Source organism: Podarcis gaigeae, assembly GCF_964106915.1.
Source record: "Podarcis gaigeae genome assembly, chromosome: 3".
NCBI lineage: Eukaryota > Metazoa > Chordata > Lepidosauria > Squamata > Lacertidae > Podarcis > Podarcis gaigeae.
The window spans coordinates 2,013,643-2,030,850 of record NC_139680.1 but is presented as its reverse complement, the minus strand read 5'-3'; the positions used below and the strand labels follow the sequence as shown (position 1 = coordinate 2,030,850).

The window sequence follows — 17,208 nt, the reverse complement described above, 5'->3', positions numbered from 1 at the left end:
GCAACAGGGAAACATGGCTGAAGAAAAGCCTGGCAGAAGCAGCTTTCCAACGCCTGTTCCCTTTTGGCCTCTTCACATGGTCCAGCAGTGCTGTGGTCATTCAGTGAGCACACAGGGGGCAGTATCATGGTAATGGTTCTGCATGCACACACACCTTTGCACATCTGTAATGTGCCTGCATGCACATGCTTGTACAGGCGTAGGGACAAGAAGGAATCCTGCCTTTGCATCCTACCGTGAACATATATTACAGACATGCAGTGCAGATGTCCTGTGCGGGGCCAGAATATGATTAACAGTATCATAGCTTTGGGAGGAAGGGCTGGATATAAATTTAATAAAAAATAAATAAATATGCACTGTGGCTTGGGATCTTCTGATAGTTAACTGTGTATAAATGGAAATAATAAACAAATAAGAGAAGTCTATTTTATTTCATTGCATGAGAAACAGTCATTGCCATTTCTGTACTGGTTTCCAGCATTATAAATTATACTGTGGTATTTGCTAGTGAAATCAAATACCATCCAATCCCCACAAACGGGAATATAGTTTCCATTCCATCCACTTCCTTTTTTTGTATGTGGAAAATAAAGAAATTTCCTTGCTGCTTAGAAACTCGATCAAAACATTTTTTAAAAAGCTAAGGAAGATAGTCTCTGAAACTGTATCTACTGCAGGATTGCCAACATGCAGAGAGTGCTGCATTCTTTAGAAAACTAATCTTTTGTAGGATTTCTGATTGCCTGGAGAATCGTCTACATCTGTAGGCCCAACGCAGACATGCCAAAGCCCAGGGTGCAGCAGGGTCAGGACTGGGTGCCTCAGCGGAACACATGAAAAGGGCTTAGGAGAAAAGGGCAGGTGTACTTTGTTTATAGGAACCCTTATTATCTTTGGCTGCTGGGTATTTTTTTGTTTTGCAAATGTATTCTCCTTTGAGTTAAGGGCCATTTCTCCATTGTTTCCCGGTAATACCCCCTTTCCCACCTGTGCCCTTGTAGACTCATAGGTTCGTAGGCATGGGAGTTGAGTGTTACAGCACTTTTGGGGGTGTGAATTGAGTTCTGCTGTAGTTTATATATGCTCGGTGCTTTGCCATGATTGGTTGCTGTGCTAGATTGAATTCTAGCCAATATGGTAGGGAGAGCTATTCTCATGGGCTGACATTTTAAAAAGATATTTTCTGTGCATGTTGTCTGGCTGTCCTTCAGTCATAGCTGTCAATGTTTCCATTTTTTTTAAGGGAAATTCCCTTATTCCGAATAGGATTCCTCGCAAGAAAAGGGAAAAGTTAACAGCTATGCCTTCAATATTAGATAAAACCATGACTGACCTGGCTGCTCTTCTGCTCCTTCCCTGACACAGCCCATTTTCTGTCCATTTTAGCCCCTGGCTTCATAACTGCGTTGCATAAATGTGCGTCTTAATGGCACGGCAGTGTCTGGGTTGCTGTACAAGCACAGCACTGCACTGAGCTGCATTATTTCAGTGCCTTCAACATGATACTGACCCCCTGATGTCTGCTAGTAATGGCTCGGCTGTGGCTTTGCTCATTACAAATACTGTATGGAGATGGTGAAAGTGCAAGTGATTTATGCTTCTACTCTGCTTGTGCTGCCTATATAACGTCTGAAGTACAAAACCTGTGTGAATGGCAATGTGTAGCTGCTAGAGGGAGGGAGAGCCCCTCCAATGTCAGATGACATTTACACAAACAGAGCTAAAGAGGCTTTTGAACTAAGATAATAATAATAATAATAATAATAATAATAATAATAATAATAATAATAATCACAAAATAAATGTTGGGCATGAAGAAGATATCTCATGTATTCAACACAGGTTCCACACACAACCACGTATTCACTGCACCAGAAACAAATGTGCAATTAAGGTGGGATGGTGGACTGCAGGTGGAGATAACAACTAAATACCAGCTGTATATTTACTGTTTCTGTATAGAACTCTGAGGATGACGATACCTCTCTCCTCCCCCCCCATCCCAAATCACCTTTTATGTTAAAATCTGCAGTTGGAGGAACAGGAGCTACTATTTAAGCTTTGCAGTCTTCTGCATAGCTCTTGTCTCCAAAAGCATTTACTTTCATTTACCTTGATACAGAATGAGATTTGGGAGACATCATAATATGCAGAAGAAAAAGTGGAATATTAAGGTACTGAAGGACGAATGAATGGATGGGGCGAAGACTGGGGCAGAAGTCTTCACTAATACACTCTGTCGTATTAGGAACCTCAGGTGACTCCTTCAGCTGCTGCTTCAGGACAAAGGCCCATCTGGCCCAGCTCCCTCTTCTCACACGGGCAGCCAGATGTTTGTGGGAATCCTGGACGCAGGGCGCGGTCATAGCCCCCTTCTTCTACCCCCTTCTTCTGCAGTTTCCAGCAAGTGGCATCCAGAGAGGCGCCACTCATAGTGGACATAGGGCACATAGAGCTCAGCCCCATGGATGTTTCCCCCAAGGTTGCCTTTTGTTTCTCCCAAGACTGAAATCTGAAGTTGGAAGAGGCAACTTAACTCTTTCTTGTTTTTTTTTTTAAAAAAATATTGTTGAAACTGTCCCTTCTGGGGGAAAATATAATCCCTGCTATGCCTCTGCTTCTGATAGGAAGGAAGGAAGGAAGGAAGGAAGGAAGGAAGGAAGGAAGGAAGGAAGGAAGTGGGGGTTTGGGTTTGGGCCTGGGGTCTCCTGGCCAAAGCAGGCTATGGCACTGAGAGATGCCTTCCAGCCGTCTCAAACAGTGTGCTGGATATTATCCGGTTTGCAATCTCTGGCTTTAATGTGTCACAACTGCAGCAGACAGGCTGAAGGAAGGTGTACCATCTGAAGGGAGTTTTTGTAAGCTTCACATGACCATCAATTAATATTTTTATGTGCAATTTGGAAAATGATTCTGGCCACACATGTTGAATAAAGAGTTTTTTCCTGCCTCTTAACCTACACCCACGCAGCACATATTCCTTCTCCATAGATCTCTGAGAGGGGGTGGCTGAGGGGGGAGCTAATTAAAACACCACAGGCAGCTGTTGTGACATTAATGGCTCTCCCTGATTTATGATAAGAATACTGAATATTCATGCTGCTTTTTTTAGAACAGAAAAGCAGTTATTTATTTATTTATTTATTTATGGCTCCAGTAGTTTGGTAGCCCCAAGTCGTGTGTGTATTTAATGGAACTGAAATAAGTGCTGTGAGGGTGGATTTCTATCTTTCCTCTGCCACCCTTTGGCTAATCTGAGGCACACCACCACATCTGAAGCTACTTGGCTCCTTATGGATTTCATGGAAACGGATTCTAGGAAAGTGTTTCCATATGTGTGTTCCCAATATATCCCGGCTCCTTCTAAATGGGAGCACAAACTTGTGCAGAGGCTGGAAATGGCTTCAGGATGTGACAGAGAAGTCACATGGCCCCATGCGCTGTGGGTGGCCTTTTGTGTTGGCTTGTGTCCTACAGTAGATTCAGTTTCAAAGAGTATCTTCCTTCCCTTTGCTTAAAAGTTTTTAATAAAGCCCTTAAACAGCAAGGAGGTTTCTTTCTTTCCCCAAAAAAGGGGGGAAGTGGGTGGAGGGAGTAGAAGCATATTATTTGAATGGTATTCTGAAGGAATAGTTTATTCTCCAGTTTGTGGAGACGGGATAGTATTTGATTGCACTGGCAAATATTACAAGTACAATTTATAACACTGGAAAGCAGGGCAGAAATGGGCAGGACTGTGTGTGTTTTCTTCTAAAATAAAACGAAGTATCCTTCCAGTCCCCAGGGCAGGACAGCCTCCCCATTATCCTTAACATTTTGCATGAGTAGAAGATGTCTGCAGCTCCGAGGAATAAGCTCATAGGCAAAATAGGTTTCTAAACTGCCTTCTACATCCTAATGTAATTCTGACAAAAATATTATTCAAGAAACTTCTTGCATATTGTTTTCCTTAGTATTCATATCTCCCAACAAAAAGTAAAAGAAAAAAAACTGTCAAAATTGATCTAAAATATATTTCCTGTTGCCAGTGCACTGCAAGTAATTGTACTTTCCCCAGCAGAGTCTCAAGAGTAGAAATACAAAAGTCCCCCCCCACCCTGAGCAATAGCTGAGAGCAGCTGGAGGAGGAGAGGGCTGAGGGGGAAGAAAGTGCTGTGAGTGGAGGGGACCCTCTCCTCATCCTCTGGACCCCCTGCGGCACCTGAGCTGGGAGTGACAAGGGGGCTGAATGGGATGCAGCCGGGGAAGGAGCATCTAGAGAAGGTCTAGAGGGAGAGGCAAGGATGGCGTCAGCCTTTTCCAGGATCTCTTCTCGCTGTGAGACTTTTGTGGCTGAGCTGAGATTTTATTTGGACCCTGGGAGGCTGAGAGGGAAGGTGTGTCGGAAGGGAAATGAATGGGCCTTGATTTATATATATTGGTAACTTTGTTTTAGTGTAACATTTCTATATGTGACTGTATTTTTGTAATATTTCTGTAAGTTGTCTGTTGTGGCTTCAGTTTTTTCGTATACTGCTTAGAGATATCTTTAATATAGTCAGCAGTACAGAAATTAAATTGGGCTTGTCAAATTTACTGTGGTGGGACTATTTCCTCCGCTTACTGGCCCAAGGCAGGGTACATGTACTTAGGGAGAGGTGGCGCTGTGGTCTAAACCACTGAGCCTCTTGGGCTTGCCTGTCAGAAGGCCGGCGGTTCAAATCCGCATGATGGAATGAGCTCCTGTTGCTCTGTCCCAGCTCCTGCCAACCTAGCAGTTTGAAAGCACACCAGTGCAAGTAGATAAACAGGTACTGCTGCGTTGGGAAGGTAAACATCATTTCCGTGTGCTCTGGTTTCCGTCATGGTGTCCTGTTGCACCAGAAAGGGTTTAGTCCTGCTGGCCACATGACCCAGAAAGCCATCTGTGGACAAACGCCGTCACCCTCGGCCTGAAAGCGAGATGAACCCCATAGTCCACTTTGGCTGGACTTAACTGTCCAGGGGGGCTTTACTTTTTTAGAAATTAAATAATCAAACACTTTTTTTATTTTGCTTCCAATACCATGTACATTTACACACATAAGTGGTGACTACCCAATAAGATAACGTATGTTGTTGAGTTCTAGTAAAATTAGGTTATCCTTCACTACTTTTTTGTACCAAAAACATGTTATGCACCTAAGGTCTCTGGGGTGGTCTCCATATTGAGATTAAAATAAAAATGGATCTTCAAGCTCATCAGAAGTCTGGAATCATATTACCGATGCTTATTCTATTTCTTTCCCTGGTCCTGAAGTATTACATTGATGGGCAGAAGCCGAACAAGAACAGTTTGGTGATGCAAGTTTAAAATCCTACCACTTCAGAGGCTGGAATATATATTTTCCCCTCCCCTGTCCTGTCCCAGAGTGTTTTGCTACTGGTTGAGGGTAAACGTGGCTTGGCAGTCAGCTCTGGAGTAACTCTCAGTAATTTCACAAAAGTGGGAACTGCAACAAAATATTGCAGCGTGCCCTCATGATCTAAAAGGGGTGCTGCTGTTCAGGGTCTCATGCTCTCTCCTTTTCTAGGTTACTCCATTTTATTTTCTCACCCAGTTTTTTTGGCTTTTTCAAATGATTTTCAACATTCATGGCAACTCCTCATTAGGCTGTTTTTGTGAGAGTTTGCCCACAGGTGTAACACACACAGTTCTAGGAAACTGCCTTTCTCATTTCTCTAGGTTTTTTGAGTCCACCTCCTGCTTTTCTTTCCTCTTGAGTGTCTAGGTCTTAAAGACTTACAGTGCACCTAAAACAAATCAGCTCCCTCCCCAACCAGTTAATAATGTCCTACTTTTTCAGAATGTCAGAGAAACTGCAAAAGATTAACTTTTATCATTATTACATGGGCAAAACCTGGTATAATAAACCATCAAGAAAAGGTGTGAGGGCTTATTTATCCCGTTAACAAAAAATAAGACAAATCTTGGCTATAGTGGTTGAAAGTTTTAAGATTGTCTTGTGATCTCCTTAAAGGGTGACCTCTGTGTGTTATTCTCAGGAGTTAATGTGTACATAGCATATTACTGTTGGGAATCAACTGAAAATTATGGGCCAACATGGCAAAAATAAGTAAGTATTTGTGTAAACAAATGACTTTACAAATGAAAGCAGACCATACTGCTTTCTGCAGCCTCCCACCCGTATTAAGTTCAGTGAGGCTTAGACTCAGGTAGGTGTGTACTGGATTGCAGCCTCAGTTTTTTCTCAGTAATTGCTCACCAGCTCAGTGATTAAATGCAGACTAGTACCGGCTGCTTGGTGGATATGGAAAACTGAGGTGGGGGCATTGCAAATTACTGTATTTTCTCAGTAGAAAGGAAGCCCCATTTATTTCAAATGAGTTGCTTCCAAGTAAAATATACCTGCTGGGATGCAGGTGACACTGTGGTCGAAACCACCAAGCCCCTTGGGCTTGCTGATTGCAAGGTCAGCATTTTGAATCCGTGCAATGGGGTGAGCTCCTGTTGCTTTGTCCCAGCTCCTGTCAACTTACCAGTGCGAGTAGATAAATAGGTACCGCTGTGGCGGGAAGGTAAAGGGATTTATGTACACTCGGGCTTCTGTCATGGTGTTCCATTGTGCCAGAAGTGGTTTAGTCCTGCTGGCCACATGACCCGGAAAGCTAGCTGTGGACAAATGCTGGCTCCCTCAGCCTGAAAGCGGAGATGAGCACTGCACCCCATAGTCAAAATTGGCTGGAATTAACAGTCCAGGGGTCCTTTACCTTTTTACCATACCAAAGCTAGCCAACTGTGTTTTATGCTATAAAGAGAGCACACTTGGGGAGTAAATAAAATAATGTGGAGATGGATAAAAGTACTTAAACAAATATACCCCTGTTCCCTTCTGAGTCCCAGGTGGGGGAGGTCAGCATTCCTTACCCTGATGGCTTAGCAACTGTGGTTACCTGTCTTCTGCAACAGCAGCTTCTTCATATCTTCCTCCAGTAAGCCTTATAATGCTGCCTCCGTGTTTTGCTTTCTAACTTTTATAGACTCCTCCTTCATGCAAAACATATGCTCTACCTATGAGCTATAGTTACTGCATAATTTCAACAGACGCAGAAAAGTGAAAATTGTGATTCTTGTTCTGCTTACCTTATTAATTTAACAGTAATGTAAGCAGAAATGGATCACTATTAATCTTTTCACTAACTTTAAATTTCCCAATAAATATTACTTCCTTTTCATAGTATGAAGGAGGAAGCAATGTGCTTTGCTTTTAAAATAACAACTTTGTTTCTGGGTGGTATTGCCTCTGGCAGAGATGGAGGGGAAAGTCCCTTCCCAGCAGAGGGTTTGCCACAGAAGGGATAGAGGAGAGATTAGGACCAGCTACAAGGAGGAAAAACCTAGAATCTTACATCAATTTCAGAACAAGTTGTTTCAAGTCATGGTCAGGCTCTGCATTTTCAGATTCAAACTGGATGATGCCCATTTTCTTATGCCTAAATGCACTGTAGCTAATGACACGACTACGTATATTTTCCATTTTGCCTGTTGAAGTCCTTGTTAAGTGCCTTAGAGTATTTGCTGGGCCAAACCAGAATGTCCAGGACGTTATAGAACCAAGCAGCAGCAAACCACCTACAGCAGCTTAGAAGTCAAAGGAGGCGTGACACTTTTCATGTGTGTCACTGGGATCAGCATTTGAGACTCTCCTTTCCTGTCTCATGTGGATCCTGGTGATGTGAAAGAGAATATGGAAAAATATCATTACACATTGAAAGCAGTGTAGGTTTTACATTTGGATTGGCATTTAAAGTCTGATGGCAAAGTTATTTCAGCAGGCATCAGAGTATTATTTATTTATTACTATTTATATTTAATTATAATTATAATAATTAAATAATTATTTAATTATTTAATTATTTAATTATAGGGACGCAGGTGGCGCTGTGGGTTAAAGCCTCAGCGCCTAGGACTTGCCGATCGAAAGGTCGGCGGTTCGAATCCCTGCGGCGGGGTGCGCTCCCGCTGCTCGGTCCCAGCGCCTGCCAACCTAGCAGTTCGAAAGCACCTCTGGGTGCAAGTAGATAAATAGGGACCGCTTACCAGCGGGAAGGTAAATGGCGTTTCCATGTGCGGCTCTGGCTCGCTAGAGCAGCGATGTCACGCTGGCCACGTGACCCGGAAGTGTCTCCGGACAGCGCTGGCCCCTGGCCTCTTAAGTGAGATGGGCGCACAACCCCAGAGTCTGGCAAGACTGGCCCGTACGGGCAGGGGTACCTTTACCTTTACCTTTTTATATTTAATTATTGTCCCACGATATAGTTCTCTATGTATCCTCTGCTGCCACTCTCAGGGCAATATCTCTTGGTAATAATCTCATGCCACTGTCAAGCAAGGCCGTTGGGAAGAACAGTCACAAAACCCTCAGGTTTGGGTGACTGTTTGCTGTTTGCTGAGGTGAACTGCTTGCTGTTTTCTGCATTAAACAATACCTGTTTATGAACTAGATGTTTCTCCCACATTGCAAGTAGCCAGGTAGCAAAGATGGCTCAAATCTTCAAAAAGTGGGCAGAACTCTGCTATGCCGCTCTTATTTTCCTTTCCCTTGCCTCTACCCGCCTAAAACTCTTCCTTGCCTCTCCAACCATCCCTTCTAAACCCCTTCCATCAGATTGGAACTTCCGTCTTTCAGAGGATGTTCCCTATTTCTGGACACCAGAATCTGCAAACGGACAGGGCTGTTGCCCTTTTGCCCTGCTTGTCACACTCTTTTGGCCCCTCTTGGTAGTAGGATGTTGAATTACATGTATACAGGTGCAAGAAAGAAGTGGAATCAAAGCCACAAACACAAAAACCCTTATTTGACCACACATTTGCTGCCGCAACATGCATTTTGAAGAAAGAAAACTAGTGAGGCGGAATGACAAATGACCCACACAAGGCAAGAAGCAAGCATGGCGCAGAGCTGAGATTCGAGCCTCAAACCCTAATCCATTCCCCTTAAATTAATTTATCCTCAAATACTAGTTTTCCTCCCAGATCTCAAACCAGTGTAATTTTCTATCCAGAATCTACCAAACTGATTCTCACTATATGGGTTCCATTTCCCCATCTGCATTCCTCACTTGAATGCCCCTGTAATTGATTAACCCTCAATACCCATTTCCCCCATCCCCTGAAGAAAACCACTTCTATACGGTCTGATCCTCTGTGTTCCTGCCCCCAGGTTTAAGGACCAGGCAAGAATTTAGACCGGGCAGCCACTAGATTAGTCTGCTAGCCTGTGCTCACTACATAACTCCCCATGACAGCTCTACCTAACAAGCCATTCAAATGTTCCAGCTTCCACCACAGTGGCAGACAAGGAGTAAACCTTGAAAACGCTTTTCCCTCGATGGCACTAGTTTTGGATATCCCAGATTTTGCTGAGTGAGAAACCTACCACAGTTGGGATAGCAGTCAGTTAACCGATAAAATGATTGATTGACTGAATGACTGCTTCTTGTTTGACCACAGTAAATTATTCCATGAAGCCAAGAATTATTGACATTGTATTCTTTGACTAATTGAAAGTTCCACCTTCCTAGCTGCAAAGTTGGACGCTTGTGTCTGAGATGGTTGATCAGACATATTGCATTGCCTTTTTATTTTGATGGTGGGAAAATAACCCTGAAGTATCCTGAAAAATACTTTTTTTTTTTACCAAGAGTTTAAAGATAGCCTATTTGAATTTATTTTTCTCTTAATCTTCTTCTAGCTTCTTGATATTGGTACTAGCCAGTAATTTTCTACACAATTTACCTATATTGATAGTTTTTCATGAAACCCTTGCCCTGTTGCCCTTTCGACCTTGTTTTTCTCCTATGGTGGGCTAGTACTGAAATAAAACTCTACCCCTCCACTGTGTGAGGGCCAACTATCTTATGTTCCTTCTCCCTACATTCTCCCTCCTGGCTGGCTTTCCAGCCTTCACCCTCTTAAGCACAGTTCATTACCTTGTTGACTATGACTAAACCAAGGTGCTCCTCACTTCATAATGAGATTCGAACCTTGGTTTAAAATGCTAGATTACCGCAACCTGGTTGCTGTTAACCATAGTTAATGTTGATGGCACACATAATAGCAAACTACAATAAAGGAGAAAATCTGCATGAACGTGGAAAGAACACACACTTGTGACTCTTTTCTGACCCTTTAACTATGGTTAAGGGATGAGAAACATCACATCTGCATATTATTTCAGTACATTGTATCACATAAAATGACCCATGGTGGTTTTTCACCGAATTTTAACCCTGTTAACGGCCTGTTAATGGCCGCTGACAGTTTCCTAACTAGAATCCATATCCATTGCACTTAACCTTCCATTTCAAAGGAGCCCAAAATTACTTTACTCATGCTCAGTTTCCATCACACAAAACTGTGTTTACCCTCTATAATAAATGCTAAGATATGAGGATGACTTGTACACCACAGTCTGTTTATAAAAATACTTTGGGGCAGTCCAGGTCTATAGCAGGGGAAGGCTGGGAGTGCCACGGGCAGCGGTAGGTACCAACCCGGTATTTGCAAGATTTCTCATGGATACCTGTTGAGGTTTGTGTGGATTTTGACCAGAGGTGTAGTGGATTCATTTGGAAGGAAATATTAAAAATCTGTCCATGGAGAGCACCTCTATTTGGTCACAGTGGACTCTCATGCATGACCACAGATTGGAAATAAAAGGCACTAAGTGTTCCTTGTAGTGTTTCTATAGAATGATTTGCTATTCTTGTGGGGAACAAGAATAGAAATGGGTTTCTTTCTTTCTTTCTTTTAAAAAAAGTTATATCATCACTTTTCAGAGGGAAAAAAAAAGAAATTGGATATTTACAGCCTTCTTTCCCCCATGTCTTGTTATAATTTTTTAGGTGCTTCCGAGCTGGGCCCATTTTCAGATCCCAGGCAGTTTGCCAGCCTTTCATCCCTCACTGAGAGCCGCTTCTCCAACCCGCGAATGCACTATCCAGGCACCTTCACTTATGCGCCGCCCGTCACCTCAGGCATGTCATTGGGTATGTCATCCACAACTCATTACCACACCTACTTGCCACCACCTTACCCAGGCTCCTCCCAAAATCAAAGTGGACCATTCCAGACCAGCAGCACTCCCTATCTCTACTACGGCACATCGTCAGGATCATACCAGTTCCCCATGGTGCCAGGAGGAGATCGCTCCCCCTCCAGAATGCTGCCTCCCTGTACCACCACCTCCAACGGCGGCAGCGCACTCCTAAACCCTAACTTGCCTAACCAGAATGAGGGTGTGGAGGCTGATGGAAGCCACAGCAGTTCCCCCACAGTCTTGAATTCTAGTGGCAGAATGGATGAATCCGTTTGGAGGCCATACTGAAAGTTTATTGCACGGCCTAAAGTCAGTGAGCCAAAAAGAAAGAAAGAAAGAAAGTCAGCTAATTATAAAGTGCCTGTTTTTTTCCCCATTTCCTTTGAATAGATTCTCTTGATATGTACAACTGTGTAGCTGGGATGTTATAACAGCTTAGTACATGCATACAACGTTAGAATGACCTTCCAGCATCATAGTTCCAATCAATGTAGATCAAAGCACATTTTACTGTCCTCTTGGAAACATTTGTCTGAGTTATATATATATATATAATTGACTCCAGTGCAGAAAGATGCCCATGTCTAGACTCTTGTAAAACATTTTTTTAAAAAATAATTAGTGAGTTATTTTGCCAAGAGGGAAGAAATGGACTCCTGCCAATTTTCAAGACAAAGCCCGTGCTTTTTTCTTTTTTGGAACAAACAAAAACAATTCAGGTACAGTTGCAACCATACAATATGCAGGGCCCCTAGGCATGCACAGTGCTTATCACTGCTTGTGTTTGTGCTCCTATTTATACCAAAATATCTTCTGATTACAGTAGCTCTTCAACCATATTATCAAAGCCTTGCAGCAGATGAAAGAACTTTTAAGATGCACGGCTTATTTTGTACTGAAAGAGCAGCCGACAAGGTACCAAGGCAGCCTTGTTTACTTTGTGCTATTCATTTATTTGATTTTGTTTTGGCCTTAGATCAGTTAACCAATATATATATATATATTGGGGGAGACCCCCTAAAATAAAATGAAATCTAATTTCTTATGCAAGAAGCAAAAGATAATGGCAATATATCTTACTCAAACCAAAACAGTTTAGGTAGTATGTGTGTCTGGCTATCTTGTTTTATTTTATTAAGTTATAAATATGTAAAAATTGAGGTTATTTGCAAAAAAATGAATTGTCATATAATTTTAAAGAAATATTTATAATTATTTAATGCTATTTGATCCCTTTAAAGTTTTCTTAATGTAATGATATGATGACTTAGGTCTCTAAAAATGTTTGTTTTTTTAAAAATACTGACAGACTTTTAGCGGTACAAAATCTCAAGGCTATGCCTGAACTCTGAAAGGCAGTTCCAATATAAACCAGCTGCAATGTGATTTTTTTTTAATATAAAAAAAATGCTTCCATCTCAAAGAAACTTTGATATAGGACATTGTTTTAATTTATGAAGGAAATACTGTTTTAAATGTTATTGGTTATTTGGTTGCCTTTTGCCTTTTTAATCTGTCAGAAATGAACTGGAAAGAGAAGCAGAATGAGTGAAAAGCATTTCTCAAAATTGAATGGGTGGGGACCAAAGTCCTATGCGCCGTGTGTGGTGCTCTCATGTGCAAGGTCTTTGTCTCCACTCTCCCTGCTGCAGCCCCTCCCCAAGGCTGGGGGTTGTTTTGTGAGGGCTGCTGCCAGATGTCTTACTCCTGTACTCCATGCTTAGATCCCAGGCAACGCATTCTGGATAAAATCCCAAATGAAATACCAGCAAAATAATGACCAATCTTATGGGTCTTATCTAGTATCAAATACTAGTTATGATGCATATACTGTATATCAATTGATATTTTAACCATCATATTACAAAAGAATAAGCACAAATGAACCACTGCAAAGCAGATCTAAATTCAGCAGGACCAGCTTGCATCAATATTTGATTGTTCAAATGTGAATATGGATAATGAAAGTCCTCTTAAGGCCATGTTCCCATTTACACCCGGGACTCATCATCCATCTATCCATCCATCCATCACTTCCAAACTCTTTTTTTGCCAGAATGACAAGCAGGATTAGCTACTTGACAAGTGCCTGAGATCCAACACATTCTGAAGTGTTTGGAGAATTCTTATTTAAACTTCAGAGGACAGTAAGCTCACTGGGCACCGTAGACTCGATTCCAGAAACCAATTTATGCACATGCTTAATTGAAGCAGGATGTGGGACTGTGGATGAAGCAGAGCCATTTGCGGCTTGACTCCTTTAAAAGGAAGTGCCAGCTTTCCAGAATGCATTGTCTCTCTAGCCTTTTCCATCTTCTCATTTGCACTGCTTTTAGCCTCAACTGCATTCAGCAAACATAATTTTCTTTGGACTGCAGTGCTGCTGAAACTAATGATAAGTATGGGCTACGTTTTGGCCAACCCAACAATAAGAAATGGTGAAATACTTATACAAGGTCGTAATATAATTGGACAGTATCAGACTCATCATCTGCTGATTGCTAAGGCAGCCCATTAGAGAGACTCCACATTCCCCTGGATTATTTCTGAAAATTTGGTATGAATCATTTGCTCTTTAGAAAAAAATAATACTTACCTTCTAAAGGTTGTATGTCAAGTACCCTTTTTGTCAGTTAGAGACACTTTCCTGATGTGTACTTTTCCTTCAAAGACGGGAGCTATTATTGATCCTATTTATTATTTGTGGTAGCTTGAAGCATACCCTTGTCAATTTATTTGTATCTGTAAGATAAGTTTGTTCATTTCAGCAGCACTTAAAAGAGCCAGTGTCTGGTTACACATTTCAAGTTTTGTGGGTTTCTGGTTGTCGTTTATTAAACCAGAAAAAGAAAAGAAAATGAACTTCCAGTGCAAAAGCTGTTGTATATTTAATAAAGGTACTGTATTTGTACATTATTTTTATTGCTGAAAGGGGGCTTTTTTAAAGATTTACTATATGCATCTTAAGTAATTTTGTAGGGATATTTTTGTGTTGTTACAGGGGCTGCAGGCAGCAACCCAAAGACATTTTAAAAGCAAGCAAGAAAGCAAGAAAGATGTTCTTGTACAATTAAAATACTGATTTATATTCCTGGATTTAATCCAGCACAGATCATTTTCCTGCTTTGTTCTGTACCTACAGTAATATTTCTGTATCATCACGTTTTAAAACTGGATCATTTGGGATTGAAACTCCAAGTCACTCAGGTGTGCAGTTATGTTTGCCCCCCAAAATGCCCATTTCATGCCCTGTGATTATGACTGCACAGAAAAAACCGGTTCATTTTACAAGTCTGAATTAATTATAATTGAAGGGGTGGCAGCGGAAAATATTCATAAGCACTTTTGATGAGCACAAGGCCCTTCTCTGTGGTCTCTCACATTTTAATTTAGTATGCTTTTCTTTTTTTAGACCTAAGCTCTCAGCAGGGAACTTTGCATTCAGTCTTGGATGGTACCTGATTCCTTGATGACACAATATAAATAAGAAAACAAATAAATAAGTTCAAAATGATCTTTGCTCCTAACTCTGCATTTGTTTTGAACTGGCAATTATTCATGTATATCACACATTTTAATATCTCACCCACCCACCCCCAAAAACCCCTCCTGCAAATTGCATTCTCTTCTGATTCAGGATGGGAATGTGTGACGATTCATAACATGGGATCCTTTGGGCTGTGTTTAGTATCTCAAGGATGGGAGTTACTTCTTTGAGAAGTGGAAATGCTGGTCCAGTTTGTGGAGTCCATTGTATTAAACTGCTTGTGCAAAGCTTTTTCAAAGAGTATACCAAAGATAAATAAAGAATTTAATTCCAAACTCCTTCCTTAGATGAGGCTGATCGAAGGGTTGGGATTAGATCTCATAATCTCCACTGAGTGAAGTTGGAGTTACTTCAGTGTAAGTGTGTCGGATTGCAACCAAAGTTACTTGGGCACCAGCACCTTAGAGCCCTTAAAAATGGTCCAGGTGCCCCATTTATTTCTGCCCTGCCCAGAGGCAGTTGCCCTGAGCATGGATTTCCTGGTCCTCTTCTCCCGCTCTGCCTCCCCACGCTTTGTTCCAGAGGGAAATCTTTTGCACTGTCTAGTTTACCGGAATACTGCTCCATCTTTTTGTTGGGGCCTGCCATTTGAGTCCTGGTGAAGTAATTGATCAGGAATCACAGAAAAGCCATGAACAAAAGCAATAATTTAAACCTATAAAAGTAATGAGGAAAGATAAAAGAAAACCAAGTTTTCTAATATCTTAAAAGTCTGAGATACATTTCATTTCAGCATGTTCTACCTGACATTTTGCCTGTTTACATAATTACTTGCTTTATTTTTGTTGCAATTCTTTTAAACAGAACAGCCAGAAACCATATCTTTAGGGTAATTTTTGTTTCATAGGTACACTAAGCAACATTCCACATTATTTTTACTTAAATATGTTTTACCAGTCTTGAATTTCTGCTGGAACAAAATGATATTTGTAGCATTTCCTGTAAATACAAGCTTTAATTTCTTTCATTTTTTTCTCCAATTGCTGTTGCCCAAGATTTGCTTTTTATGCACATATTGTACAAACACATTCTTCTTTGTGCTGCAGACAGCGATTGTGGAAGGGTTTACTTTATCTTCAAAGGGAATATTTGTATTGTATGTTGCAACTGTAAATTGAATTTGTTTGGCATTCTCTCATGATTGTAATATTAATTTTGAGGTTTGAATCTCATTTTCAATAAAATGGCTTTTTTGTTAATGTTCTTCCCTTCTTCTTTGTCTTCTGCCACATCTCCATAATTATCTAGTTTATATTTGTAAATAGACTTGGAGCTGACTGGAGCCAGTGTGCTCTGAAATGTCATACCACGCTTTGGCTGAGAGTGCTTTCTGCTTTTGAAGGATAGAAGCTACTATTTTAAAATAGGATTGCCAAAATGTTAACCACAGTTGCATGAAACCCCTACTAATCCTGATGCATGGTGCACTCTCATGAAGCTTCAAGGGCCCAAACTGCTGTGCAGATATTGGGTGCTTGCTTATATAAAAGGAAGGAATTAGAATTAGACTGGAGAGGCAATCCTTCTTAATCATTCTGTGTTTAAAAGGAATAAGGGGGAAGTAACAATCCTACAACTGAGGGTAGCAACCTTTCCTCCCCTTAAAGCAACATTCAGTTCCTTAGGTTACAATCTTATGAACACTTAAACCAGGAATATAGTTCAGCTGATGGACCTTTTTCTCTGTAAATGTGCATGGAACCAGGTTATAATACAAAGAGAAAGCTAATTTCGTCCTTGTGAAAGTACAAGGCAAAGCAAAAAACACTATTTTAAGGACATTTCCTTTAAAAGGTGGAAATGGTTTCAAAATCATGAGATTTTAATAAAAGCATAAACAAAGTTGTTGTTGTTTTGACTACTTTTACCCAGATTCTATGAGGATAACAGGTCTTTAAGGTGAAAAGTGGCCTCCAGTTTTGTAGTGCAAGCTTACATATGTCTACCCAAATGCAAAGGAGCCAACAAGGTTCCTTTGGCCCCCCAATAAAATTGATGGGCAGTCAAATGGTATGCTATGTCATGTGATCGATTCTGTGGGGCAACCCTGCACAGCTGTAAGCGCCATAAAGTTCAGTGGGACTTGCAGCCTTTGCCATCATGCTTAATCTGGCCTTGGTCGTGGTGGTTGTTTTTAGAGAGAGGCCGGACGCTGATGCAGTCATGAGCTTTGTTTACTTTTTCATTTCCGCAGTGGTCAGGAATAAAAACAGAAAACAAACTTCTACTGTCCTTGGTTTGCTTGATTTCATCACACTGTAGCAAACGAATGTTAACTACACATTTTGTTGTCTGAGATCTGAATAAAGGGCATAATAATGCAAGTGAAACGAAATTCTGGCCAGTTAAGGCGAGCGTGGTGTGCCTCTTGGGTCTGCTGAGGGGGAGCCAGTGGGAGACCTGAATGCAGGCCAGTCTTGGGAATCCTGGCGGCTGCAAAGGGTCTGTGTCCTTTTGCTGCCAATGATGGTGTTTCCCAACAGAGCAGGATGTTCTCTCTTTATAATAATAGCCAGACCAGATGCTAAACACTTCACTGCTAAACCCTGGATAAGTGAGAAAGGGGAACAGCTGACT

At 41.4% G+C, this 17,208-nt stretch overlaps 1 protein-coding gene across 10 annotated transcripts in view; it reads left to right on the top strand.

Moving 5' to 3' along the window:
- The window catches only part of RUNX2 (RUNX family transcription factor 2), a gene marked incomplete at its 5' end in the record, with an annotated part of 222,332 nt that overhangs the window by 157,369 nt on the left and 47,755 nt on the right, over window positions 1-17,208 (top strand). For 4 of the 10 annotated variants that reach the window (XM_083730377.1, XM_083730374.1, XM_083730370.1 and 1 more), the window contains one exon: window positions 10,891-11,034. The exons of 4 other annotated variants lie outside the window; for them this stretch is intronic. In XM_083730377.1, coding sequence (XP_083586503.1) covers window positions 10,891-11,034 — 144 coding nt within the window. Of the gene's footprint in view, window positions 1-10,890; window positions 15,831-17,208 lie in introns of those variants that run through there. 2 more of the 10 variants (XM_083730371.1, XM_083730378.1) reach the window with 2 other exon arrangements.